This window comes from Mytilus galloprovincialis, chromosome 4, assembly GCF_965363235.1.
Source record: "Mytilus galloprovincialis chromosome 4, xbMytGall1.hap1.1, whole genome shotgun sequence".
Taxonomy (NCBI): Eukaryota; Metazoa; Mollusca; class Bivalvia; order Mytilida; family Mytilidae; genus Mytilus; species Mytilus galloprovincialis.
In genome coordinates, this window is record NC_134841.1 from 91,048,369 (window position 1) to 91,074,523 (window position 26,155).

Below are 26,155 nucleotides of genomic sequence, written 5' to 3' on the forward strand. Positions count from 1 at the left end.
GTTACGGAAAAGATCCTTTGGTCTTCCTAAATTTCAAACTTCGTATCCGTGAAGATTTTTCCTTGGACCATTTTTTTAATCAATGCTTTATAAAAATACAACATAAACTTGAATTCAATTGTTTGATGAAATATTATACATTTTCATACGCCAAATATTCGCCAAATATGAAATATGTGTTAAATAAAGTAGCTTGATCGGAACCAACAGACTCAAAATAGAACTATGGCTTCCTTCCATGAAACCACGAGAAAATATTTTAACAGTAACAACAGAATCAGAGAGCTTCAGGCACATTCAGCAAAAGTTCATTCTGTTGCATGGAATAGTGATGGGAAAAGACTTGCTTCTGGGTCATATGATAAAACTGTCAATGTATTTGTTTTGGATAGAGAACGGATGGTTGGTTTGCTCTTGAAACAATAACACGATCACAAGACACAACACAAACAGTAGACATTATTTTTAGACCCCAAATTATCACTGAAATACCAGGGAATTAAAATGAATGAAACCCAAGATTCCTGGCAAAATAATCCATCACCTTTTCTACTTGTCAGGTTTACAATTGTGCACCATTTCTCAAAAAGTTTGATCAAGGATTTGTATAGTTATACTATACATGCTATACTTACTGTCAGTGTGTCACACAAACAAAGTTCAATCAATAAGTACAAAGAATAAATATATTATACAAAAATATATACTTTATAATAAAAACTTTGAGCCCAAAATGTTGAATTGATAAGTTCACCAGCACACTTGAAGACCTGATATGTAATTAAATTACTATCTAATTTTGACACTTGTCATAATCACCAATCAAGCCAATAATCATGTCATTAAAGTTTTCACACCTGAGATATCAAATACATTAAATTGAATTACCTTATATAATCAGTTGGCAATTAGAATCCAATCAAAGAAGAAATTTGATAAAGTTCAAAATTACCATTATTCATGTTATTACAGTGAATTGAATGAATGAATGAATACTTTATTGCAAAATTGAACTTTTATGCATTCCTGTACTTTTTCGTAAATGTATAAGAAGGATTGAAAAAACAACAACATTGTATTGCAATATGACCTTTTAATAACATTAAAGGAGTAACAATTAATTGAGTTACATTTGTACCCCTGGAACCTCAGTCTCCAAAAACACCCAAAACACCAGCCAAGTTGAAAACACCAGACAAGGCTTTATCAACTCTGAATTCTACTTAGAGATTGAGGTTTGCTGATAATGGTGACTGTGATAGTCAAAATCATCAGATACTTCTTACTGACAGCTCACCTCCAGTTAAGAAAACAAAACTTAACAAGATTTCTTGGTTTAATTTAATGAATAAAAAAGATACTAAACACTTGTGTCGATCATTTTAATATATTTCATACATCGGCACTCTGAAAGATAGTTGATCATAGAAAGGCACACGGAAATGTAGAAAACAATTATCTTTATAAGTGTATACAGACATAGATGTCTGACAAGTACAGAATAAGCAAAAAATGAGCGCAAACAAATTGTCCGCGACCTCCTGTTATAAATGGGCACTGCTTTCTGTATATATATATATATTGCAAAGAAAAATTAAAAAAAAAAATAGAAAATAGCAAAATTAATAAAAAGCAAATGTAAATTAGTAAATATATGCATTATAGGGACAGAAGAATTGGGTCTAACACTTCCCTGCATCTTGTTTATCAAATCTTGAATAACATGTGAAATATACAATGAAATTATTGGTAATTTACGAATTATGTGAATTAAAGAGTTTTAGACACGAATGACACTTCAATCTTTTAAATCTGTTTGGCAAATTACAAACAAATGAAAAGTATGTAAAAACATTTATTAGGCATAGATCAGCATCTCAAATAAACATCTGCGCCATGAGCCCATGATATGCCTGTTGCATTTCCAATCATGTCAATAAAGTTCAATAACTTCTCAATGCTACATGTATATCAGAAATTTATAAAAAAAAACTAAAAGGAGGTTATCTTAATAGATATAAATCAGTCAATTTAAGCTTAATGAAAACTGCTCTAATCACTTTAATGATATATATACATATATATTGTCCTAAAACTTGAAAATCACCCCTTTTTTATGATTAAATTTTCATGATTTTTATACGACCGCAAACATTATTGGTATCACGTCGTCGTCATTGTCATCAGTGTCGTCTGAAGATGGATTGTTTCCGGATAATAACTTTAGTATAAGTAAATTGAAATCAATAAAATTTTAATACAATGTTTATAACCACAAAAGGAAGCTTGGGATTAATTTTGGGAGTTATTGTCCCTAAGGTTAAGGAATTAGGGGCCCAAAAAGGCCCAAAACAAGCATTTATCTAATATCAGTACAATAAGTTGTGTATAAGTATTTCAATTGTTCTGAAATTGTACCACAATGTTTAATACCATAAGTAGAAGGTTGGTATATATTTTAGGGGTTATAGGGCAAACGGTCTAGGAATAAATGACCAAAAAGGGACCAAAAACAAGCATTTTTGTAGTTTCAAGACAATAAATTGGACTTATCTTTCTTTGTCCAGAATTGTTGTTGAATCATCTAAAACCAATGATTTATGAATTCTTCTTTGAAAATTGGAGTTATCTTTCTTTGCCCAGAATAGTAGTTGAATCAACTTAAATCAATGCTAAATACAATATACAATGCAATATTCGCTTTTACTACCAACTGATAAATTAAAGCAATCTTTACCATTCAGTGATTACAAGCACTTTGATTACAATCCTAGGGTAATGCCCCTTTACAAGTGGAAAAAAATGAAGAATTTTTTCGTTTCTGTTCTCTTTAACTTAAGTTTGTCTCAACTAAATTTAATGAAATGTTTATATAATGCTTATTACCTCTAAACTCAGTTTACCGGTAAGTTCAAATTTTGGCAGCTTCACTTTTACAGTTCTTGAATTATGTCCCTTTAGGCCAAAAAAAAAAATAGGTGATTTTCCTGTTTCATGCCCCAAAAAATTAGGGTCGGTAGGTAGGTATTTTTTTTTTTTTTTTTTTTTTTTTTTTTTTTTTTACTGGCCTGCTTCGGTTGTTTTTTGTGTATTTTTATAATCAGTTTGTTATTCTTTCAGGTTATTTTCATCAGTTCATTGTATAAAGTATACAAGATATGAATAGTCCATGTTCAAAAGTTGCAGAAGACTTGACCAGGACTTCCAGCTTATAAAATTTTCAAACTTTTCAGAACTGATATGCCATCTGTACGGGTCAGGCTATAGTCTTACACAGAAAGCCCATCAAAGTCTGTCTCAGCAAAGACCTGTTTTATAATCAGTTTCTTTCAGACAATTTAGTTCACAGAACTGATGCCAGCTTTTCTACAAATACCAAATATTAATAACATGATAGAGGGATGGGTGAAAATCTTTGAAATTTTGATTATATACTAGCTGTTTAAAAGAAAATCAATTACAAATTGAGTTTTGGGGCTATGGTTGAGCAAATATCAGATATTAAAATTAAATTTAATCCTAAATTGAACGTTTGGCTTCCCTCTTGTATTAGAAAAGACTGTCAGAAGTAAATGCCAAAACATTGTAAACTTGTTATACTGTCAATTTTATTCCTATAAAATTCTGAACAAATTATAAACATCGAAACAACCGAAACATTCAAATAATGTGAGGCAAATATTGCATTTTGTAGAATGCAAATAGTCATTGAATGATATAAAAAAACAAATTTATCACAATTGCAAAATTAACATGTATCAACAATCAATTGTATAAATCTTTAATGTACAAAACAATGTTTATGCTCTGAAAATAAATGTATAATTTTCACTATGACTTAGACCTTTGTCTGAACACACTTTGACTGATGGCCATAGCAGAAGCCATGCCGTTGTTTGACTTCAATCTGTATCACACAAATGCTTACTGTATTAAAATTTTATTTAAAATCAAACGTTTAAAAGATGCCATTCAAAGGCTATACTAAACAAAAACCGTTTCCGGAAAAAAACGAAAAAAATCCGGATTTTTTTTTTTTTTTTTTTTCCGGGAAAAAAAAGTTAGGGTCGGCGCCAAAAACCGTTTCCGTTTTTTTTTTTGGCCTTATAACGTAATATGCTAGCAGGGGCATCATCTGTGTCCCTTTGGACACATTCCACATTTATATTTTTAGATCACCTGGCCCAAAGGCCAAGTGAGCTTTTCTCATCACTTGGCATCCGTCGTCGTCATCTGTCATCGTCTGTTAACTTTTACAAAAATCTTCTCCTCTGAAACAACTGAGCCAAATTTAACCAAACTTGGCCATACTCATTATTAGGGTATCTAATTTTAAAAATGTGTCCGGCGACCCAGTCAACCAACCAAGATGCGGCCATGGCTAAAAATAGAACATAGGGGTAAAATATAGATTTTGGCTTCTAACTTTGAAACCGAAGCATTTAGAGGAAATCTGACATAGGAGTAAAATTGTTCATTAGGTCAAGATCTATCTGCCCTGAAATTTTCAGACGAATCGGACAACCGGTTGTTGGGTTGCTGCCCCTGAATTTGCTATTTTAAGGAAATTTTGTGTTTTTTTGGCTATTATCTTGAAAATTATTATAAATAGAGATAAACTGTAAACAGCAAAAATGTTCAGCAAAGTTAGATCTACAAATAAGTCAACGTGATCAAAATGGTCAGTTGACCCCTTAAAGAGTTATTGCCCTTTATAGTCATTTTTTAACAATTTTTTGTAAAATATTGTTATCTTTTACAAAAATCTTCCCTTTCTAAAACCACCTGGCCAAATTTACCCATACTTGGCAACAATCATCATTGAGGTATCTACTTTAAAAAATGTGTGCGGTGACCCAGCCAACCAACCAAGATGGCCGCCATGGCTAAAAATAGAACATAGGGGTAAAATGTAGATATGGCTTATAACTCAGAAACCAAAGCATTAAGAGCAAATCAGACATGGGGTTAAATTGTTTTGCAAGTCAACATCTATCTGCCCTGAAATTTTCTGATGAATCCGACAACCAGCTGTTGGGTTGCTGCCCCTAAATTGGTAATTTTTAAGGAAATTTTGCGATTTTTGGTTGTTATCTTGAATATTATTTTATAAAGGATAGAGATAAACTGTAAACAGCAATAATGTTTAGCAAAGTAAGATCCACAAATAAGTCAAGATGACCAAAATAGTCAGTTGACCCCTTAAGGAGTTATTGCCCTTTATAGTCAATTCTTAATAATTTTCATAAATTTTGTAAATTTTAACAAAATATTTTCCTCTGTAACTAATGGGCAAAGTTCATTATAAATAGTGATAATTGTAAGAAGCAGGAATGTTCAGTAACATATGATCTACAAACATATCACCATCACCAAAACACAATTTTGTCATGAAATCATCTGTGTCCTTCATTTAAAATATGCACATAGACCTGTGTGAAGGTGAGTGACACAGGCTCTTTAGAGCCTCTAGTTTGTTTTTATCTTGAATACTATTATAGATAGAGATAAACTGTAAACAGTAATAATGTTAAGCAAAGTTAGATCTACAAATGAGTCAACATGACCAAAATGGTCAGTTGACCCCTTCAGGAGTTATTGCCCTTTATAGTCAATTTTTAACAATTTTCATTAATTGGGTAAATTTTTGTAAATTTTTACAAAATATATTCTTCTGTAATGAAAGGGCCAAGTTTATTATAGATAGAGAAAATTTAGTAGCGAGAATGTTCAGTAAAGTAAGACCTACAAACACATCACCATCACAAAAAAACCAAAAAAAAAAATTAAGTTCATTAGACCACATTCATTCTGTGTCAGAAACCTATGTTGTGTCAACTTTAATCACAATCCAAATTCAGAGCTGTATCCACCTTGAATGTTGTGTCCATACTTGCCCCAACCGTTCAGGGTTCTACCTCTGTGGTCGTATAAAGCTGCACCCTGCGGAGCATCTGGTTTTACTCGGAAGCGTAAAATCTAAAACTTATAAAAATCAAAAGGGAGCTTACAACAATAGAAATAAACATTTACTATTTATTATTAATATAAAACATAATACACAAGTTTATAATATTACATGTTATTTTTTTTAGAGTAAAGATTTGACCTTCAGAGGTCATGGTGATAGTGTAGACCAACTTTGCTGGCACCCTAAGAATCCAGATCAGCTAGTAACAGCCAGTGGAGATAAAACTGTTAGAATCTGGGATGCTAGAACAAACAAGGCTGTCGCCACAGTGAACACAAAAGGTATGACATATATTATCAAAACATGAGAAATCAAGTAGATGGGTTCTATACATATAAACTGTAAAAAATTGTATAGATGTAATGTACATGTAGCACATAAGAGTAAAAGGATTATTGTAAGTCAATAGATATGAGCTTTCAGGTTATTAAACAATAAATGCTTGTAATCAAATAAATTTGAAGTTTTAATTTCATAGCTAAAGTTTGCTTGATCAGATGGTTGACCATCAACTGATCATGAACACTTTATTTCCAAAATTCCATCCAAATGAATGACATAATTCAAGTTCAGATTAAAAATTCATTCCCTGAAGTCATTAAAGAGCTTTATACCTATAGATAATTACTGTCTAGTCCATAGGATTTTGATGTACTTTTTTTCTCATTTTTATTTTACCATGTTTTAACATTGCAGGTGAAAACATTAATATTTGCTGGTCACCAGATGGCACTACAATAGCTGTCGGAAACAAAGAAGATCTGATAACGTTTATAGATGTACGTAGTCACAGATCAAAAGCTGAAGAACAGTTTAAATTTGAAATCAATGAAATCTCATGGAACAATGATGGAGACCTATTTTTCTTAACGAGTGGTCAAGGAAACATTCATATAATGAGGTAATAAAGTGTGTATTTTTAACTCAAGCTTTGCTGGTAATCATCTTTATATAGTTGTGGTATGATGTATGATGATAAGATATTGCTCCATGGCAGTCCCTCTTAGCTTAGATCTCATTAGGGGAGGGTTCAGTTATGATCCCAAATCTGTTTTTTGGTTGTTTTGAGAATCCTGTATCCAGCTTGTTGTTTCAATTGTTCTGCAAGACTTATTTTCCTGTTATTATTCATTATAATTTGACTTTCATGTGTCACTTTTAAATAAAAATCAGACAATATTGCATCACGCTTAGGCCCCAATGAGACCCACTTAGTTTTCATCCATTAAGGTAGACTTACTTGAGATTTATTATAATTTTTACATTTATTATGTCATTGTTACCATGTTAACTTATTGCTTAAAATAAAATACTATTTATTCCAAAAAAATATGTACACTTATTGCTGTGATTGGTAAACAATGGACAGAACTTGAGAAACAATTGTTTCTTTGAATCAGGAAAAGCTGCATACTAATAAGCCATGAATTTGCATATGAAACTTTATATTTTTTATTACAAAACCTATGTCGTTTGCATGTATTTATTATTAAAAGCATTGCAAAGCATTTCTGAATTGAGTGAATTGACAGAAATTATTTTTTTAACTTCAGTTATCCAGAACTAAAGATGCAGCACGTACTACATGGCCACCCAGCAAACTGTATCTGTATAGAGTTTGATCCCATGGGTAAATACTTCGCTACAGGAAGTGCTGATGCTCTGTGTAGTCTCTGGGATGTGGGAGAACTCGTCTGTGTTAGAACTTTTGCCAGGTAAATATTTCTTTCTTTAATTTAAGAGATTTTTCAATATTTGTATTATATTTGTATTTATTATTATTTGTCTGTGAATTTCAAATAATTTTTTAATTGAAGTAGAATATATGAAAATACATTATATTTCATTTTGATAAAACAGTTAGACAGATAATTTGATTTTCTATCTAATTCTAAGCTAATTTTACCTCTGTTTTATCTTGAACTGTCTTAATTTTATTAACCTCAAATATCTATTATGATAGGCATTTTATTAAAAATTTCTATTTTAATCTATTGGTATACACAAAATTTCTTTATGCAAAGGTACATAACTCAAGCCTAAAACCATTATTTGAAAAGTACATTTATTTTTGAACCTGCAGAAAAAAGTGATCAATATCATTGTATATTGATTAAAAATCATCAAAGGAAACAGTTTCAACTAATATATTTATTGAAGCTTGATATTGATACAAATTTTAATGATTTAAAATTTTCAAATGATTAATATTATCAGTAAGCTTTAAATTAACACGAACAAATTACTATACAAACTTAGAAATATGATAATTGATTGTAGATTAGAGTGGCCAGTGAGAACATTGAGTTTTAGCCATGATGGTAAAATGTTAGCCTCAGCCTCAGAGGACCTTGTGATAGATATTTCTGATGTAGAAACAGGTAAATAGAGGTCTAAAAACAACAATTAAACACATTTTTTTAATTTCCATTTGGATTTCATTTGAATATATATCAATTCAGATTTGTAAGTTTTAACAAAAACATGATAGCAGGGCTCACACTACTTCAGAATCATAGAGAGAAGTGACTTCTCTTTTAAAAACTGATAGGGAGAAGTGGTGAGATTTGAAAGAGAAGTGCTCCTTTGCGCGCTGCGCTACAATGTTTGGATTTTTACTATAGTATAAAGGGTCATATGTAAATAATGTTCTTTTTATATTGTTCAAATCATATCTGAGTATACAATGAAAGTAACCGTTCAAATTCAAAGTTGTTTAAGTTTAGATTCTTGTGAGAAACTACCAACTAAATATCTAGCACTAAAAAGATTATTTTTTATGTCAAAAAGTTAAAGAAATTATAATATATCAATTACAAATTGATTAAAAACTATCTTGTGTATGAAATTCAGTGTTCCTCATAAAAAAATATACAAAGTTAAGCTGGGCCATAATATATTGATATTAGTTTAATAGTCTCAGAGTTAAGCAACTTTAATCAATATTTTGAAACAATTCATATAAATTATATGGATTTAAATACACCAATCAATTAGATGTAACCAAAAGTCTGTTAATCTGTATGGAATGCGTAATATTTCCTTTTGGAATCAATATTCTTCTGTCAGCTGTTCCAACCATGTGTCCGTAATTATTATTGTAAAAATACGGATTTCTGTCATAGCTGGTCCGGTTCCAATTCGTAGTTAGAAAACGGTCAATGGCGGACGAATGCAAGAAAATTTACAAAAATAAACGATGTTTGGCAAGCTATTTGGAAAGCAACATTACGTTTTTAATGCAATAAATGGATTAAACATTTACTGGAGGCAACTTTTATCACGTTTAAATGAAGTAACAAACTTATTTTGCTGCCGAAAATTAGGTTGATGTACGTTTTCGAGTAACAAGCACCGGAAGAAAATGAATCGTTTATGTTTGAATTTCTTTAATTATCAATAAAAAATTGATGTTTCATGAACTTGGTAAAAATTGAAAATGTCCGAAGACGAAAGTGACTAAAAGCGAGTATCAACAACAGGGCGACTTGTTTTTCACTTTTGGGGGTCGGGGAAAGCGAAGTGACGGTCGGGGAAAGCGAATTCTTCGCCCTAGTCGCCTGGTAGCATGAGCCTTTGATAGACAGGCCAAGGGGAGACAATTTTGCATGTATATTTTTCCCATTACAATAAAAATGGTCAGTTTTTCACAAAGTTGAAAAGCAATAAATCCAAATATCCTCAACATCCTTTTCCGCCTTCTTAAAAAGTGTTGAACAATTTAGTTACTCAGATTTTTATGTTACAAAATGATAATAACCATACATGTGCAAGTTCAACTAAATTATGAACAAAGAAAGATAACTCCAATTTTAATTTAAGTTCACATAGCTATTACTATTTAGTGCTCACAAACACTTTGATTTAAATTAAAAAATTGTGATTGCACAACACTATTTATTGCAGGTGAAAAGGTAACAGAGGTGACGTGTGAGACACCTACCTTTACTGTAGCATGGCATCCTAAGAGATATTTATTGGCCTATGCTTGTGACGACAAGTACGAGAGAGATCAACGAGACAGAGACAGGGATGTGGGTACTGTCAGAGTATTTGGTTTCCCAAGTGACTGAAAGATTTATTATAGTTATACTGGAAGTAAATAAGTACTTTGTACAGGCAGTTCAAGGATGAACTGGTCTGGTGATCAAAGAGACAGATATCAGATATCATTGTGTCTATCTTATGTACAAGGTAAGATCTTGACCAGTGGTAGAAACAATGTTCTGCAGGATCTTTTTACATCATTGTTGTAATATTTGTTGAATATGGCAGCTTGTTATCAAATAAACAGAATAAAATGCAAGGAAAGATTTTTGTATATTCTTTATTCATGGTATTATATCTTACTTTTTGGATAAAAAAAAAAAGATTTTAAACCCATAATACAGGTAGTATACTATGTCATAAACCGAGCCAAAAGACTAATACTGCAATATTATTGGTACTTCACATCCATTTGTAATTTGTATGTTTTATTGATTATATCTTAGTTGCTGCATCTAAGTGCAATATATTTGATATTCAATGTATGCCTGTCTGGAAAGGGACTTCTCAGTTTTACCTCTTCTTCAGGGTTAAAAGTATCACCAATTATAAATCTGCTTCTTTTATTCTTTAGATTTCCTTTTGAGATTAGTCCAATATTGTCCCATGGCCCCAGCAAGTCTTAAAAAGGCAGTCCGATATCAAAGCAATCTTGGCACAACATTGAGCTGTACCTTGGACCACAATCATGAGTATACCTTCATAATTGGTTCTACCTCATTGGTCTCATTAAAGCATTCTTGTCTTGATTTAATAGGTTGTGTGTGATCCTTGGGTGGGTAAAACTATGCATTATACTTTAAAACTGATATATGTTCCTTCTCTGATATGCACATGTACACAGAATTATGTTGTAAGAGAAAAAATTGGTAGACGAGTCAGCATACAGTACCTGGTTTATAGGTGATATGAACACACAAATCTTGCTGTACCAGACTGTTTAGCACAAAGGTTCATATTAACATTTTATTTACACGTAAGATGACAAGCTGTAAAGTACATATATATCCATTGTGGTGCAGTACTGATTCAGATGAAGATTTTAGGATTAGGTAATTTTAAAAGGCTGACTTACAGATCAGTTTTAAATGGTCTGATGGATTGTTAAGGTATACATACCTGTCTCTCAGGGGTCATCATTTTTACCTGCATCACGGAGGGCAAAAGCAGGTTTGGTAACCACTTGACTCTGTTTGTTTGTCTGTCAGTTTTATTGGCTTCTATGGAGGGAAATGATTAAATAATTGGTCTGTAGCTTGGTAAAGTTAAGTTATAGCAAGTTAGTTATTTTTATTCAACCTTAACATTTTTGCAGTCTTATAATGGAATGAAGTTGTAGTTTTCTGAAGACATTTTGGTTATCAGACAATACATTAATTTATAAGTGTGTTGATCTCTATGAAATTGTACTACAAGGTTCCACAAAAGGAAGGTTGGGACTGGGGTTATTGTCTGAACTGTTTTAAGAATTCGGGGCCATAGAAGGGTAAAAAACAAAAATCTTGTGTCGGGACAATAACTTGTGAATTGGTTTATGGATATCTTTGAAACTGTACCCCAGGATTCAATACTTAAAACGGATGATTGGGAATTTTTTTGGGGTTGTGGCCCAAAAAACATTTTGGAGTAATTGGCCAAAAACAGATTTTTCGGCCATTCTGTATGTATGTGTCTGTCCCAAGTTATGAGCTTGTAATTCAGTGGTTGTCGTTTGCTGATGTGTTATATATTTTGTTTTTCGTTCATTTTTGTACATTTTTTTTCAAGTTTGAATTGTTAAACATTTGTCTTTTCGTGGCCGTTTATAGCTGACTATGCGGTATGGGCTATGGCTTTATGGTTACCTATCGTTGTTAATTTCTGTGTCATTTGGTCTCTTGCAGAGAGTTGTATCATTGGCAATCATAACACATCTTTTTTTTTATACATACGTTAATTTTTGTAGAACATTGAACGTTCGAAAATGGGAAACAACAAAGTTATCAAACACTTTATTTTCGACTGATATGAAGAGCTACAGCCTGTTTTTGAGTACTTTAAAACTTGAAATGAGGACTATAAAATTTATGACAACCAGACAAAACTTCTATAGTCTATGGTGCATAAAATACTATAAGATAAATAAAAAAATATTGTACACACTATGCATAGAAATCTAGCTATTGGCAGCATCTATTCCGAATGCTGAATACTGAAATGTATACATCTGCAAATTTTGCAAAAGTGATGCAGAAGCAAAAGAACCAAGTGTTATGGTAGCACCTTTATGGTGCCAGTCTCAAAAAGAAATCATAAAAAAGCAAGGCACTGGTTTTGTAAAGCTGGTAATTAAAAGCAGTTTGAGGTTGTTTGGTGTTCCTTTTGGTTTCAAAACTAATAGGATATTTTCCTTAAAGTTAAAATCAGAATGTCGATTTTTGAGTTTGTATGCTTTGCTTATGTGTATCATATGTTTTTTTTAAAGATTATTTTATACCTCCTATTAAAGAAAAAAAGTACTAGTATCAATCAGTTTAATATTTTACTTTTAATTTTTTTTTAAAAGACATGCTTTTAGAGACTGTAAATAATTTTAATTTTAATATTTACGTTTTGTATAAATGCTTAAAAAAGACATAGTTGTATACATATTTCTTATTGTAGTGTGTGTTTTTTTTATATCTAGTTTTAATTTCTATACTTCTATATTAATCTTAATAAAGACCGGCAAGGAGGCTATTTTACAGGAGCCGGTAAAACAGCCCCTAAGAGACTAATTTTTACTGTTCATTGCTGAATGTTATGTTTCTGTTTTTTCTAATACTATAACTTCTATAAGCTTAAATGTCATCTGTATTTGGTGTATGAAATGAATATGTAAGGTGTACAAGTTTGTCTTGACATTATCATCTGACCATCAACATATAACCTGATTTTTAGGGTATCTGGGTTCATCTTTAGTTTTCCTGGTTAAGTTTGTTTCGTATAAACTATATGCAATAGACCAACTATATTTGATGCATGTAATGATTATAAAGTGTACATGTCCGTCTGGTATCTGACCTTAGCCTCGTTTTCCTGATTCCTTTTTGATATCAAGTTTTACTGGTTAATTTGTTTCTTAGATGGCATTGTGCAATAGGTCAACTATAATTAAATCAAATTTGATGTATATTTATTTCCATTTGGGTGTATCTGATCCTGACCTCAGTGTCTTGGATCCTGTTCAGTTGTGATAGTAAAGCTTTATAGTTACGACCATCAACATAATATCAAGGCACTGGCTACGATTACATGAAAAAAATTACATTCCCGTATGTTGTTTATGGGAGCATGTTTTAGCCTGACGCATTTTGGTGAAACCACTCTAAGCAACCATCACAAACGAGTGATGCAGTAATGTGCACGTCTGTTTTGCATACTGTTCAATATAATTCTGCATTATCTCTTTTTGAAGTTAAAGAAACTTTCAATGTCTGTCATGATTCATATGAAAACATACTTTTTTACTCTTTGCGATGTTTTTATTATATTGTGAAGGCAATTTAATGATGTAAATATTTGCCGAAATGTTGAAACTGGTGGAATCATGCTTTCTCTTTCCAAGTCCAGATATGATGTGATCGTAATTTTGTTCTTATTGGCAAAAAAAATAAAAAATAAGCATCACAATTATAAGGTTTAAGTTTAATTAATCTTGCGTACATTGAAGTGCATTAATATGTTACGATAACGCAATGTATGTAACGATTACATTCGTAATTAATCGGATCCTTACCCAACCCTGTATTCCGCAAATTAGTCTCCAATGTAACAATAATTTTATTATTATTGTTACATTTCCATGTAACCGTAGCCAGTGCCTAATATCAATGGTTTGTAAAGAAGGTCTTGCCTGTGACACACAGGTGTTGCTTTACAGAACGTGGCAATGACATCATTGTCTTTTCGTCAACAATTGTTAAGCGGAATAGACCTTGCTACTGACCAGTGACTTTCAATTAATAACCAATTTTCAATACTAACAGTTCTGCTAAAGATACTTTAATAAAAACTACTTATGATAGACAATTATATTTTCTATTAAGTTGCATTGATATCCTTACATCTCAGTTTGAAGATCATTTATACCTGGGAACAGTATATATATGTTCCTGTTTATACGGACAGTCCTCTATGTCATGGTCCAACAACTTTGAATGGATAAGCAATGTTGCTTTCCGTCAGATTACCTTTTTCTCAATTTTCAGCCGACAGGTGAGACATATCTCTGCGTCAACAGTTAATCACATCTGCTGTATAGCCACTGCCTGCTTGCATATACTTGTAGCTTGAATTTTTACAACAGTCTATTTACAAGGAACATTTTCTTCAAACTTTTCTTGGTTCCAATTGAAAAGAATTATTTTAATAGTTGGTGTGTGAATGATCAGGTATGCTAACGGATACATGTCACCTACCTCAACCAATCGCATGCTGATTAACTACTGATCATGTTGTGAAACGTGCAGTATTTCACATTTGAGAAAGAGACATAATAGCGCGGTTTTAAATTGTCTGATTATTTGACTTTTGAGCTATACCTGTCCAGTCTCATGGGTCCTCATTTTTATGAAACTTTCAGTAATTCATATTTGAGAAAGATATCGATATCATTTTCCACGTACATAATGAGAAATTTTTCTCAAAAGATTGCCGTCCTTTTAGGGGAGTCGATATGATTTATTTGGAATAAACACGAAAAACAAGGATTTTTCAAATTCAAGCACAAAGAAAGAATGAAAATTTCATAGTCAAATTGCTCATCTCATGTTCAAAGTTTCTTCAAGTTTAGAGGCGACATATCTAAAAAAATTGATTACCTTGTTTCCATGGAAACAGAAATCATTATGACAATTTCTATTAAAGATGCCATATCTCCTCATGACCATTTACAGTTCACATTCAGTTTGGTTAACTTTCCTATTATTCGCATTTGTTCTGTTTTCAATGGTAACGTCAGCTATTTTATGGGCGTCAAGTTGGTTACCTATTCCCTATTCCCTATTCGTTACCTATTCCCTATTCCCTATTCGTTGCCTATTCGTTACCTATTCCCTATTCCCTATTCGTTACCTATTCGTTACCTATTCCCTATTCCCTATTCGTTACCTATTCGTTACCTATTCCCTATTCCCTATTCGTTGCCTATTCGTTACCTATTCCCTATTCCCTATTCGTTACCTATTCGTTACCTATTCCCTATTCCCTATTCGTTACCTATTCGTTACCTATTCCCTATTCCCTATTCGTTGCCTATTCGTTACCTATTCCCTATTCCCTATTCGTTACCTATTCGTTACCTATTCCCTATTCCCTATTCGTTACCTATTCGTTACTTATTTGATTTTTAATATCCTTCCCCCTTTTTAATTATGGCATGGAATAGTTTAATATGGCTGCCGTTACCATGGAAACGGCACAATTGTGAAAAAAATGAGCTTTTGGTTTTTGGTGAACTGTTTGGATATGCTTCAACTCAGAATCATCATATTTTAAAACAATGTAGGTGCCCACTATATACAGGTGTTGGATGATTTTGGCGATCATTGGAACTACTATGTTGCCATGGAAACTACACCAAAATTTTCAAAATTCTAAAAATGCTCAAAACTTCATGAAACTTCACAGTAATGATGAGCAACATTGGAGTTGGAATTTCCAAAATAGGTCTTGTTACCATGGAAACAATGCAAAAAGGTCAAAAATTTCAAAAATAAGAATTTTCCGCAAACTGGATGAAACTTTACAGGAATGGTAACTGGCATAGGCAGAGTTGGATTTTGAAGTTAGAATTTTCAAAATGGCCGCCGTAACCATGGAAACAGCAAAAATATCAAAAATTCAAAATGTTCAAACTTAATGAAACTTTGCAAATATGTTACTAGACATCTGTAGATGCTCTCTTTGACTTTGGAATTGTCAAAATGGCTGTCGCTCACCTGGTAATAGGGGGAAGGGGTGCCTTCCGTTATTGCTAGCAATTACAAATCTAGTTGTTAATAGTCTTACATATGGTAATAGTTCTGAATTGGTTGAGGTAAAATGATCTTTTTATGACCTATTTATATGTGTCTGTGCTCAACCGATCCTTTTACTTCATGTTCGATACGCATTTGTTCCTTACTTGTTTTTTATACGTTCTACCTTTTAACTGCTTTATGTCCGTATGTTTGAAGATGGATCTTGGTTCGACGGGATGAAATCACCGTGTTAGCGCTTGCGTAAAAACGAAGATGTGGTATGATTACCAATGAGACAACACTCCACATTAGACCAAAATGACACAGAAATTATCAACTATAGTTCACTGTACGGCCTTCAACAATGAGCATAGCCCAAACCGTGTAGTCACCTATAAAAGGCCCAGACAGGACAACCTCATACAATTCAAACAACAAAACTGACGGCCGTATTTCATATACAAAAAAATAAACGGAAATATGTAACACAAAAACAAACGATAACTACTTAATTTCAGGCTCTTGTCTAGGGACAGGCACATACTTACATAATGTGGTAGAGTTAAACATGTAAGCAGGGTGTACATCGTTTCGGAGCATGCTATTACCTTGTTTAATTCGTTCCATCACTCGCTTATAATTCGCTTATAATACGTGTATCTTACGTTGCACCTTTTAAAACATGATTTTCAATTGTTTTGTTGTCTCTGGTGGAAGATTTGGGCTCTTAGAGGTGATATAACTCTATAAGTGCATTTGTATCCGTTCCAGCGGTCGGATAATACCCTGTTAAATATTCGTTACTAATTCGCTTTTAAAAAGTTTGTTGTACGTTGCACCTTTTAGAAAAGGATTTCCAATTGTGTTCATATCTCTGGTGGTAATAATGTGTTCTTATAGATGAAATACCCCTATAAGCGCATATGTACTCGTTCCAGCGATCGGTTAATACCCTGTTACCTATTCGTTACCTATTCGTTACCTATTCACTTATAGTACGTTTGTTGTACGTTGCACCTTTTAGAAAAGGATTTTCAATTAAATTCATATCTCTGATGGTAACAATGTGTTCTTAGAGATGAAATGACCCCATTAGAGCGCATGTACCCGTTCCAGCGCTCGGTAAATAACCTGTTACCTATTCGTTACTTATTCGCTTTTAATGCGCGGGGTATACGGTGCACCTTGAAATAAATCGTTTTTTAATTGTGTTCAGGTCTCTGGTGGTAAGAATGTGTTCTTAGAGATGAAATTACCCTATTAGCGCGCATGTACCCGTTCCAGCGCTCGGTTAATACCCTGTTACCTATTCGTTACCTATTCGCTTATAATACATTTTTTTATACGTTTCACCTGTTAGAAAAGGATTTTCAATTATGTCCAGGTCTCAGACGGTAACAATGTGTTCTTAGAGATGAAATGACCCCATTAGAGCGCATGTACCCGTTCCAGCGCTCGGTAAATAACCTGTTACCGATTCGTTACCTATTCGCTTTTAATGCGCGGGGTATACGGTGCACCTTGAAATAAATCGTTTTTTAATTGTGTTCAGGTCTCTGGTGGTAAGAATGTGTTCTTAGAGATGAAATGACCCTATTAGCGCGCATGTACCCGTTCCAGCGCTCGTTTAATACCCTGTTATCCATTCGTTACCTATTCGTTACCTATTCGCTTATAATACATTTTTTTATACGTTTCATCTGTTAGAAAAGGATTTTCAATTATGTCCATGTCTCAGGTGGTAACAATGTGTTCTTAGAGATGAAATTACCCTATTAGCGCTCATGTACCCGTTCCAGTGCTCGGTAAATAATCTTGTTACCTATTCGTTACCTATTCGCTTTTAATGCGCGGGGTATACGCTGCAACTTGAAATAAATCGTGTTTTAATTGTGTTCATGTCTCAGGTGGTAACAATGTGTTCTTAGAGATGAAATGACCCCATTAGAGCGCATGTACCCGTTCCAGCGCTCGGTAAATAACCTGTTACCTATTCGTTACCTATTCGCTTTTAATGCGCGGGGTATACGGTGCACCTTGAAATAAATCGTTTTTTAATTGTGTTCAGGTCTATGGTGGTAAGAATGTGTTCTTAGAGATGAAATGACCCTATTAGCGCGCATGTACCCGTTCCAGCGCTCCGTTAATACCCTGTTACCTATTCGTTACCTATTCGTTACCTATTCGTTACCTATTCGCTTATAATACATTTTTTTATACGTTTCACCTGTTAGAAAAGGATTTTCAATTATGTCCAGGTCTCAGACGGTAACAATGTGTTCTTAGAGATGAAATGACCCCATTAGAGCGCATGTACCCGTTCCAGCGCTCGGTAAATAACCTGTTACCTATTCGTTACCTATTCGCTTTTAATGCGCGGGGTATACGCTGCACCTTGAAATAAATCGTGTTTTAATTGTGTTCATGTCTGGTGGTAACAATGTGTTCTTAGAGATGAAATGACCCCATTAGAGCGCATGTACCCGTTCCAGCGCTCGGTAAATAACCTGTTACCTATTCGTTACTTATTCGCTTTTAATGCGCGGGGTATACGGTGCACCTTGAAATAAATCGTTTTTTAATAGTGTTCAGGTCTCTGGTGGTAAGAATGTGTTCTTAGAGATGAAATTACCCTATTAGCGCGCATGTACCCGTTCCAGCGCTCGGTTAATACCCTGTTACCTATTCGTTACCTATTCGTTACCTATTCGCTTATAATACATTTTTTTATACGTTGCACCTGTTAGAAAAGGATTTTCAATTATGTCCAGGTCTCAGACGGTAACAATGTGTTCTTAGAGATGAAATGACCCCATTAGAGCGCATGTACCCGTTCCAGCGCTCGGTAAATAACCTGTTACCTATTCGTTACCTATTCGCTTTTAATGCGCGGGGTATACGGTGCACCTTGAAATAAATCGTTTTTTAATTGTGTTCATGTCTGGTGGTAACAATGTGTTCTTAGAGATGAAATGGCCCCATTAGCGCGCATGTACCCGTTCCAGCGCTCGGTTAATACCCTGTTACCTATTCGTTACCTATTCGTTACCTATTCGCTTATAATACATTTTTTTATACGTTTCACCTGTTAGAAAAGGATTTTCAATTATGTCCAGGTCTCAGACGGTAACAATGTGTTCTTAGAGATGAAATGACCCCATTAGAGCGCATGTACCCGTTCCTGCGCTCGGTAAATAACCTGTTACCTATTCGTTACCTATTCGCTTTTAATGCGCGGGGTATACGCTGCAACTTGAAATAAATCGTGTTTTAATTGTGTTCATGTCTGGTGGTAACAATGTGTTCTTAGAGATGAAATGACCCCATTAGAGCGCATGTACCCGTTCCAGCGCTCGGTACATAACCTGTTACCTATTCGTTACCTATTCGCTTTTAATGCGCGGGGTATACGGTGCACCTTGAAATAAATCGTTTTTTAATTGTGTTCAGATCTCTGGTGGTAAGAATGTGTTCTTAGAGATGAAATGACCCTATTAGCGCGCATGTACCCGTTCCAGCGCTCGTTTAATACCCTGTTATCCATTCGTTACCTATTCGTTACCTATTCGCTTATAATACATTTTTTTATACGTTTCACCTGTTAGAAAAGGATTTTCAATTATGTCCATGTCTCAGGTGGTAACAATGTGTTCTTAGAGATGAAATTACCCTATTAGCGCTCATGTACCCGTTCCAGTGCTCGGTAAATAATCTTGTTACCTATTCGTTACCTATTCGCTTTTAATGCGCGGGGTATACGCTGCAACTTGAAATAAATCGTGTTTTAATTGTGTTCATGTCTCAGGTGGTAACAATGTGTTCTTAGAGATGAAATGACCCCATTAGAGCGCATGTACCCGTTCCAGCGCTCGGTAAATAACCTGTTACCTATTCGTTACCTATTCGCTTTTAATGCGCGGGGTATACGGTGCACCTTGAAATAAATCGTTTTTTAATTGTGTTCAGGTCTATGGTGGTAAGAATGTGTTGTTAGAGATGAAATGACCCTATTAGCGCGCATGTACCCGTTCCAGCGCTCGGTTAATACCCTGTTACCTATTCGTTACCTATTCGTTACCTATTCGCTTATAATACATTTTTTTATACGTTTCACCTGTTAGAAAAGGATTTTCAATTATGTCCAGGTCTCAGACGGTAACAATGTGTTCTTAGAGATGAAATGACCCCATTAGAGCGCATGTACCCGTTCCAGCGCTCGGTAAATAACCTGTTACCTATTCGTTACTTATTCGCTTTTAATGCGCGGGGTATACGGTGCACCTTGAAATAAATCGTTTTTTAATTGTGTTCAGGTCTCTGGTGGTAAGAATGTGTTCTTAGAGATGAAATTACCCTATTAGCGCGCATGTACCCGTTCCAGCGCTCGGTTAATACCCTGTTACCTATTCGTTACCTATTCGTTACCTATTCGCTTATAATACATTTTTTTATACGTTGCACCTGTTAGAAAAGGATTTTCAATTATGTCCAGGTCTCAGACGGTAACAATGTGTTCTTAGAGATGAAATGACCCCATTAGAGCGCATGTACCCGTTCCAGCGCTCGGTAAATAACCTGTTACCTATTCGTTACCTATTCGCTTTTAATGCGCGGGGTATACGGTGCACCTTGAAATAAATCGTTTTTTAATTGTGTTCAGGTCTCTGGTGGTAAGAATGTGTTCTTAGAGATGAAATGACCCTATTAGCGCGCATGTACCCGTTCCAGCGCTCGTTTAATACCCTGTTATCCATTCGTTACCTATTCGTTACCTATTCGTTACCTATTCGCTTATAATACATTTTTTTATACGTTTCACCTGTTAGAAAAGGATTTTCAATTATGTCCATGTCTCAGGTGGTAACAATGTGTTCTTAGAGATGAAATTACCCTATTAGCCCTCATGTACCCGTTCCAGTGCTCGGTAAATAATCTTGTTACCTATTCGTTACCTATTCGCTTTTAATGCGCGGGGTATACGCTGCAACTTGAAATAAATCGTGTTTTAATTGTGTTCATGTCTCAGGTGGTAACAATGTGTTCTTAGAGATGAAATGACCCTATTAGAGCGCATGTACCCGTTCCAGCGCTCGGTAAATAACCTGTTACCTATTCGTTACTTATTCGCTTTTAATGCGCGGGGTATACGGTGCACCTTGAAATAAATCGTTTTTTAATTGTGTTCAGGTCTCTGGTGGTAAGAATGTGTTCTTAGAGATGAAATTACCCTATTAGCGCGCATGTACCCGTTCCAGCGCTCGGTTAATACCCTGTTACCTATTCGTTACCTATTCGCTTATAATACATTTTTTTATACGTTGCACCTGTTAGAAAAGGATTTTTAATTCAGTTCATATCTCTGGTGGTAATAATGTGTTCTTTTAGATGAAATACCCCTATTAGCGCGTATGCACTCGTTCCAGCGCTCGGATAATACCCTGTTACTGATTCGTTCCCTGTTCGCTTTTAATGCGCGGGTTATACGCTGCACCTTGAAATAAATCGTTTTTCAATTGTGCCCATGTCTCTGCTGGTAACAATGTGTTCTTAGAGATGAAATGACTCTATTAGCACGCATGTACCCGTTCCAGCGCTCGCTTTATACCCTGTTACCTATTCGTTACCTATTCGCTTTTAATGCGCGGGGTATACGCTGCACCTTGAAATAAATCGTGTTTTAATTGTGTTCATTTCTGGTGGTAACAATGTGTTCTTAGAGATGAAATGACCCCATTAGAGCGCATGTACCCGTTCCAGCGCTCGGTAAATAACCTGTTACCTATTCGTTACTTATTCGCTTTTAATGCGCGGGGTATACGGTGCACCTTGAAATAAATCGTTTTTTAATTGTGTTCAGGTCTCTGGTGGTAAGAATGTGTTCTTAGAGATGAAATTACCCTATTAGCGCGCATGTACCCGTTCCAGCGCTCGGTTAATACCCTGTTACCTATTCGTTACCTATTCGTTACCTATTCGCTTATAATACATTTTTTTATACGTTGCACCTGTTAGAAAAGGATTTTCATATATGTCCAGGTCTCAGACGGTAACAATGTGTTCTTAGAGATGAAATGACCCCATTAGAGCGCATGTACCCGTTCCAGCGCTCGGTAAATAACTGTTACCTATTCGTTACCTATTCGCTTTTAATCCGCGGGGTATACGGTGCACCTTGAAATAAATCGTTTTTTAATTGTGTTCAGGTCTCTGGTGGTAAGAATGTGTTCTTAGAGATGAAATGACCCTATTAGCGCGCATGTACCCGTTCCAGCGCTCGTTTAATACCCTGTTATCCATTCGTTACCTATTCGTTACCTATTCGTTACCTATTCGCTTATAATACATTTTTTTATACGTTTCACCTGTTAGAAAAGGATTTTCAATTATGTCCATGTCTCAGGTGGTAACAATGTGTTCTTAGAGATGAAATTACCCTATTAGCCCTCATGTACCCGTTCCAGTGCTCGGTAAATAATCTTGTTACCTATTCGCTTTTAATGCGCGGGGTATACGCTGCAACTTGAAATAAATCGTGTTTTAATTGTGTTCATGTCTCAGGTGGTAACAATGTGTTCTTAGAGATGAAATGACCCTATTAGAGCGCATGTACCCGTTCTAGCGCTCGGTAAATAACCTGTTACCTATTCGTTACTTATTCGCTTTTAATGCGCGGGGTATACGGTGCACCTTGAAATAAATCGTTTTTTAATTGTGTTCAGGTCTCTGGTGGTAAGAATGTGTTCTTAGAGATGAAATTACCCTATTAGCGCGCATGTACCCGTTCCAGCGCTCGGTTAATACCCTGTTACCTATTCGTTACCTATTCGCTTATAATACATTTTTTTATACGTTGCACCTGTTAGAAAAGGATTTTTAATTCAGTTCATATCTCTGGTGGTAATAATGTGTTCTTTTAGATGAAATACCCCTATTAGCGCGTATGCACTCGTTCCAGCGCTCGGATAATACCCTGTTACTGATTCGTTCCCTGTTCGCTTTTAATGCGCGGGTTATACGCTGCACCTTGAAATAAATCGTTTTTCAATTGTGCCCATGTCTCTGCTGGTAACAATGTGTTCTTAGAGATGAAATGACTCTATTAGCACGCATGTACCCGTTCCAGCGCTCGCTTTATACCCTGTTACCTATTCGTTACCTATTCACTTATAATACGTTTGTTGTACGTTGCACCTTTCAGAAAAAGGATTTTCAATGGTGTCCGTGTCTCTGGTGGTAACAATGTGTTCTTAGAGATGAAATGATCCTATTAGCGCGTATGTACCCGTTCCAGCGCTCGATAAATACCCTGTTACCTATTCGTTACCTATTCACTTATAATACGTTTGTTGTACGTTGCACCTTTTAGAAAAGGATTTTTAATTCAGTTCATATCTCTGGTGGTAATAATGTGTTCTTTTAGATGAAATACCCCTATTAGCGCGTATGTACTCGTTCCAGCGCTCAGTTAATACCCTGCTACTTATTCGTTCCTTATTTGCTTTTAATGCACGAGGTATACGTTGCACCTTGAAATAAATCGTTTTTTTAATTGTGTTCAGGTCTCTGGTGGTAACAATGTGTTCTTAGAGATGAAATGACCCTATTAGAGCGCATGAACCCGTTCCAGCGCTCGTTTAATACCCTGTTACCTATTCGTTACCTATTCACTTATAATACGTTTGTTGTATGTTGCACCTTTTAGAAAAGGATTTTTAATTGTCTCCATGTCTTTTGTGGTAACAATGTGTTCTTAGAGATGAAATTACCCTATTAGCGCGCATGTAACCGTTCCAGCGCTCGGTAAATACCCTGTTACCTATTCGTTACCTATTCACTTATAATACGTTTGTTGTACGTTGCACCTTTCAGAAAAGGATTTTCAATGGTGTCCGTGTCTCTGGTGGTAACAATGTGTTCTAAGAGATGAAATGACCCTATTAGCGCGCATGTACCCGTTCCAGCGCTCGATAAATACCATGTTACCTATTCGTTACCTATTCACTTATAATACGTTTGTTGTACGTTGCACCTTTTAGAAAAGGATTTTTAATTCAGTTCATATCTCTGGTGGTAATAATGTGTTCTTTTAGATGAAATACCCCTATAAGCGCGTATGTACTCGTTCCAGCGCTCAGTTAATACCCTGCTTCTTATTCGTTCCTTATTTGCTTTTAATGCACGAGGTATACGTTGCACCTTGAAATAAATCGTTTTTTAATTGTGTTCATGTCTCTGGTGGTAACAATGTGTTCTTAGAGATGAAATGACCCTATTAGAGCGCATGAACCCGTTCCAGCGCTCGTTTAATACCCTATTACCTATTCGTTACCTATTCGTTACCTATTCACTTATAATACGTTTGTTGTATGTTGCACCTTTTAGAAAAGGATTTTTAATTGTCTCCATGTCTCTTGTGGTAACAATGTGTTCTTAGAGATGAAATTACCCTATTAGCGCGCATGTACCCGTTCCAGCGCTCGGTGAATACCCTGTTACCTATTCGTTACCTATTCGTTACCTATTCACTTATAATACTTTTGTTGTATGTTGCACCTTTTAGAAAAGGATTTTTAATTGTCTCCATGTCTCTGGTGGTAACAATGTGTTCTTAGAGATGAAATGACCCTATTAGCGTGCATGTACCCGTTCCAGCGCTCGATAAATACCCTATTACCTATTCGTTACCTATTCACTTATATTACGTTTGTTGTACGTTGCATCTTTTAGAAAAGGATTTTTAATTCAGTTCATATCTCTGGTGGTAATAATGTGTTCTTTTAGATGAAATACCCCTATTAGCGCATATGTACTCGTTCCAGCGCTCAGTTAATACCCTGCTTCTTATTCGTTCCTTATTTGCTTTGAATGCACGAGGTATACGTTGCACCTTGAAATAAATCGTTTTTTAATTGTGTTCATGTCTCTGGTGGAACGGGTACATGAGCGCTAATAGGGTAATTTCATCTCTAAGAACACATTGTTACCACCTGAGACATGGACATAATTGAAAATCCTTTTCTAACAGTTGAAACGTATAAAAAAATGTATTATATGCGAATAGGTAACGAATAGGTAACAGGGTATTAACCGAGCGCTGGAACCGGTACATGCGCGCTAATAGGGTCATTTCATCTCTAAGAACACATTCTTACCACCAGAGACCTGAACACAATTAAAAAACCGATTTATTTCAAGGTGCACCGTATACCCCGCTCATTAAAAGCGAATAGGTAACGAATAGGTAACAGGTTATTTACCGAGCGCTGGAACGGGTACATGCGCTCTAATGGGGTCATTTCATCTCTAAGAACACATTGTTACCACCAGACATGAACACAATTAAAACACGATTTATTTCAAGTTGCAGCGTATACCCCGCGCATTAAAAGCGAATAGGTAACGAATAGGTAACAGGTTATTTACCGAGCGCTGGAACGGGTACATGCGCTCTAATGGGGTCATTTCATCTCTAAGAACACATTGTTACCGTCTGAGGCCTGGACATAATTGAAAATCCTTTTCTAACAGGTGAAACGTATAAAAAAATGTATTATAAGCGAATAGGTAACGAATAGGTAACAGGGTATTAACCGAGCGCTGGAACGGGTACATGCGCGCTAATAGGGTAATTTCATCTCTAAGAACACATTCTTACCACCAGAGACCTGAACACAATTAAAAAACGATTTATTTCAAGGTGCACCGTATACCCCGCGCATTAAAAGCGAATAAGTAACGAATAGGTAACAGGTTATTTACCGAGCGCTGGAACGGGTACATGCGCTCTAATGGGGTCATTTCATCTCTAAGAACACATTGTTACCATCAGAGATATGAATTTAATTGAAAATCCTTTTCTAAAAGGTGCAACGTACAACAAACGTACTATAAGTGAATAGGTAACGAATAGGTAACGAATAGGTAACAGGGTATTAACCGATCGCTGGAACGAGTACATATGCGCTTATGGGGGTATTTCATCTATAAGAACACATTATTACCACCAGAGATATGAACACAATTGGAAATCCTTTTCTAAAAGGTGCAACGTACAACAAACTTTTTAAAAGCGAATTAGTAACGAATATTTAACAGGGTATTATCCGACCGCTGGAACGGATACAAATGCACTTATAGAGTTATATCACCTCTAAGA

General features: G+C 35.0%; 1 protein-coding gene across 1 annotated transcript; it reads left to right on the plus strand.

The window, feature by feature from the left end:
- The first annotated feature begins 205 nt into the window (after positions 1-205).
- LOC143073374 (THO complex subunit 3-like) lies at positions 206-10,285 on the plus strand. Its single transcript, XM_076248868.1, has 6 exons — positions 206-402; positions 6,096-6,252; positions 6,668-6,872; positions 7,525-7,686; positions 8,252-8,352; positions 9,878-10,285. The coding sequence occupies exons 1-6, from the start codon at positions 226-228 to the stop codon at positions 10,042-10,044; spliced, it is 969 nt and encodes a 322-aa protein (XP_076104983.1). The 5' UTR covers positions 206-225; the 3' UTR covers positions 10,045-10,285.
- The last annotated feature ends 15,870 nt before the right edge of the window (positions 10,286-26,155 follow it).

Bases quoted from the DNA above. Each gene is read 5' to 3' on its own strand.
- LOC143073374 (XM_076248868.1), top strand. From the start codon at position 226: ATGGCTTCCTTCCATGAAACCACGAGAAAATATTTTAACAGTAACAAC. The intron at 6,253-6,667 runs GTATGACATATA...TTAACATTGCAG, and splicing joins CGCCACAGTGAACACAAAAG to GTGAAAACATTAATATTTGC. The intron at 8,353-9,877 runs GTAAATAGAGGT...TATTTATTGCAG, and splicing joins TATTTCTGATGTAGAAACAG to GTGAAAAGGTAACAGAGGTG.